Source organism: Gavialis gangeticus, unplaced genomic scaffold (genome assembly GCF_001723915.1).
Source record: "Gavialis gangeticus isolate Ggan-Ray unplaced genomic scaffold, GavGan_comp1, whole genome shotgun sequence".
Taxonomy (NCBI): domain Eukaryota; kingdom Metazoa; phylum Chordata; order Crocodylia; family Gavialidae; genus Gavialis; species Gavialis gangeticus.
The window spans coordinates 95789720-95793067 of record NW_017729031.1 but is presented as its reverse complement, the minus strand read 5'-3'; the positions used below and the strand labels follow the sequence as shown (position 1 = coordinate 95793067).

Below are 3348 nucleotides of genomic sequence, written 5' to 3'. Positions count from 1 at the left end.
TTTGTCAGAACAAAGGTAAGGCCCTGCCCCCCACCTCCCAGCTGGATGTTCCACCCAAGAGCTGGTGGCATCTGTCATACCCAGCTGCCAGTGCCCTTTAGGACCTTTTTATATTCAACCTATGCCGTGCCCAGAGGCAGCTGCAGCCTGTCGTACCCAGCTGCCAGCATCCCCCAGAGCTGGCTGCAGCCTGACAGCCCCCTCCCTGTTTCCCCCCAGGCCTGCTGGAGACAACTGTGCAGAAGGTTGCCCGGGTGAAGGCCCCCAATAAGTCCCTGCCCTCGGCCGTCTACTGCATTGAGGACAAGATGTGAGTGGGGCATGCACAGGGATGGGGCTTGAACCTGCCACCCTTGGGGGAGGGGGTGGGGCCCCTGCAGTCAGAGGGCGGGGCACTGGGGGCTGAGGTCACACCTAATAGGGATGTGGGGTCAGAAGGTTTCCCCCTGTGATGGAGGGTGGGGGCGGAGGTGTTGCCAGGGTTGGTCACACTGTTGGACCCCTGGAATGCTGTGGGGAGGCAGGGGGCTGCAGGTCGGGAGTGAGGGACACGGGTGGGGCAGAGCACCCCTGGTGACCACCACCCCTCCTCACCCAGGGCCATCGACGACAAGTACAGCCGGCGCGAGGAATATCGCGGCTTCACACAGGACTTCAAGGAGAAGGACGGCTACCGGCCCGACGTCAAGATCGAGTACGTGGATGAGACGGGCCGCAAGCTCACGCCCAAGGAGGTAGGGGCAGGGCTGGGGGGGGCTCTGATATCATGGGTGATGGTGGGACTTGAGGTGCTGAGTTCCTTTCCCAAGGAGCTGGGCGGCAGGATGTCATAGGCAGGGAGCTGGGGGTGGGGCCTGTGGTGCTGAAACTCCGCCCCTTTGGAGATGGGGGTGGGACAGGAAGTCAAAGCCAGGTATGGCGGGTCGGTGCTTCACTAGGAAGTGGGGCCTGATGTTATGGCTGGGGGAGGGCCTGGGGTGCTGAGAGTGCCCCCATGGTGGAGGTGGAACCTGGAGTCAGGAAGTCTTTGCCAAGCAGCAAGATGGGGGCAGGGCTTGGGGAACCTGGGGCTTCCCCCTGAGGCTGTGGGGTGGGGCTGAACTTCTATGTGGGGTGGGACTCCAATGGTGGAAGTGGGCGGGGTTTGGTGACACTTCCTAGGGAGTAGAGGTTGGGCAAGATCTTCCGGGGAAGGAGGGGGTGCAGGGTAGAGGCAGGACTCTGAACCATGTTCTGCCCCAGGCCTTCCGGCAGCTCTCGCACCGTTTCCATGGCAAGGGCTCAGGGAAGATGAAGACAGAGCGGAGGATGAAGAAGCTGGACGAGGAGGCGGTGAGAGTCCCCCCCACCCTCCTTCGGGCTGGGTGCAGCTGACCCCAGGTCCTATCCCCAGTCTTGCCCTGCCCTCTTCATTCCGCACCCCTCCCCCCAAGCTGGCTGCCTTTTGTTATGCTTGCTTGTGGACAGTTCACCCCAGGGCCAGCTGCATTGCAGCCCTATGTCTCCCCTGCCCATGTCTTTGTTCTACTCAGTTGCTGACACCCCTCCTACCCCAGAGGTGGCTGCCCCCTATAGGCTAAGCCTTCCCTACAGCCCACCCCAGAGCTGGCCACATTTGGCATGCTCGGCAGATGACAAACCCCTGCTTCAGAGACAGCTGCATTTCAGCCTCTTTATTCCCAGCCCAGGGCCAGTTGCGTGTTATGCTCAGCTGCTGCGTCTTGGGTGTCTGTACTAACCCCCCCATCCCCCCCCAGCTGCTGAAGAAGATGAGCTCCAGTGACACCCCCCTGGGCACCGTGGCCCTGCTGCAGGAGAAGCAGAAGGCCCAGAAGACACCCTATATTGTCTTGAGTGGGAGTGGGAAGAGCATGAATGCGTGAGTGCCCCCCAGAGTTGGCTGCAGCCTGTTCTTCCCCACCCCTAGTCAGCTGCAGTCTGTTATACTGAGCTGCTGATGCACTCCAGAGGCAGCTGCTTCTCAGTTACACCCACCCTTCGATGCCACCCCAGAAACAGCTGCTATAACACCCAGCTGCTCATACATTGCCCCAGAGCTGGCTGCAGCTGTTACACTCAACCAGCAATCTTCAACCCCAGAGCTGGCTGCTTGTTATACTTCAGTTGGCTGATCATTTCCCTAGGTTTTGCTCCGACCCCTCACCCCCTTTTCTCTCTCTCTTTCCTCCCAGAAACACCATCACCAAGTGAGCTGGATACCACTGGGTCCCTCGTGCCGCAGGTCTGTGCCGTGGTGGGGACCTGTGTGCCTGGCACTGTACATAGTTGAGATGTTGATATTTCCCCCTCGATCCTCTTTTGTATTATTTGAAGCCCTGTGTTTGCCTCAATAAACCCGTAAATTCCAGTTCTTTGTTTATTGGCCCTGGTGTGTTTTAAAAGGGGCAGAAAATAGCTTGGGGAGTAGCCCTGGGGGGGGAAGATGGCAGAGAAGCTGGGATGGGGGATAGCTGAGGGTGTCCTACCCCAGAGCCAGCTGTGGCAGGGTCCCAGGCATTTGGGGAGGGGACACAGAGCTTACGGCCACTGAGGGGGGCAGTTGCCAGTGTCTTTATTAAAGTGGCTGGTATGCTCAGCTGCTGATGAGCCCCAACCTCAAAGCCAGCTGCATCGACTAAGGCCCCAGTGGTGGTCATGTTGCTGTTCTACTTGGCTGCTAGCACCCCACCCCCAAGGTTGCTGTGTGGGTGTTACACCCAGCCCAGAGGCAGCAGCAGCTTATACTTGGCTGCTAATGCCCACCCTAGAGGTGGCCACATCTGTGTGATATGCCCCACCCCAGGAGCAGCCACATCTCTTGTGCTGAGGCAGGGAGGCTCCCACCTGCCAGCAGAGTCCATAGCAACCCCAGTGCTGGGGAGGAGCTCACTGCTCCTCTTCCTCGCTCTCATCTTCGTCCTCTTCCTCGCTGTCAGTGCCTATGTCACGGAGCCGATTGGGGTTCACAAACAAGTCGCTGTCGCTGTCTTCATCCTCCTGGGTGGCCTGCGGCTCGCCCACCCTGCCAGAGAGAAAGTGAGAACCCAGGCACCTGGAGCATCCACCCCCCCCAATGCCACCCCACAGCCTAATATTGCTTTGGGAGCTGGATATAGCACAGTCCCAGCTACCTCTGGGGTGAGGTGCCCAACAGCTGAGTATGTCATGGGCTGGAATGTGGGTGGCTCTGGGGTAGGATGTGTAGAACAGATAAAGCCAGGTCTGGGGGGTGCCTAGGCCAGGTACAATAGGTCCCACTCACCTGCTCTGGGGGCTGGACCGGCTGTTGGGGGCATCTGAGAAGGCTTCAGGCCTGCAAAGAGGTAGTAAGATGGGGTGGGGGGCAAT

General features: G+C 59.4%; 2 protein-coding genes across 6 annotated transcripts in view; one reads left to right on the top strand and one right to left on the bottom strand.

Annotated features, from left to right (window-relative positions):
* SART1 (squamous cell carcinoma antigen recognized by T-cells 1) overlaps positions 1-2372 on the top strand; it is a 33369-nt gene extending 30997 nt beyond the window's left edge. Inside the window, exons 17-20 of the mRNA XM_019522893.1 lie at positions 599-734; positions 1243-1332; positions 1758-1879; positions 2193-2372. Of these exons, the coding sequence (XP_019378438.1) occupies positions 599-734; positions 1243-1332; positions 1758-1879; positions 2193-2211 (367 nt within the window). The 3' untranslated portion in view covers positions 2212-2372. The remainder of the gene's footprint in view (positions 1-598; positions 735-1242; positions 1333-1757; positions 1880-2192) is intronic.
* Positions 2373-2555: 183 nt separating this feature from the next.
* EIF1AD (eukaryotic translation initiation factor 1A domain containing) overlaps positions 2556-3348 on the bottom strand; it is a 3428-nt gene continuing 2635 nt past the window's right edge. For all 5 annotated transcript variants that reach the window (XM_019523406.1, XM_019523409.1, XM_019523407.1 and 2 more), the window contains 2 exons: positions 3263-3313; positions 2556-3022 (listed from right to left, as the gene is read on the bottom strand). In XM_019523406.1, the coding sequence (XP_019378951.1) occupies positions 2887-3022; positions 3263-3313 (187 nt within the window). In that variant the 3' untranslated portion in view covers positions 2556-2886. The remainder of the gene's footprint in view (positions 3023-3262; positions 3314-3348) is intronic.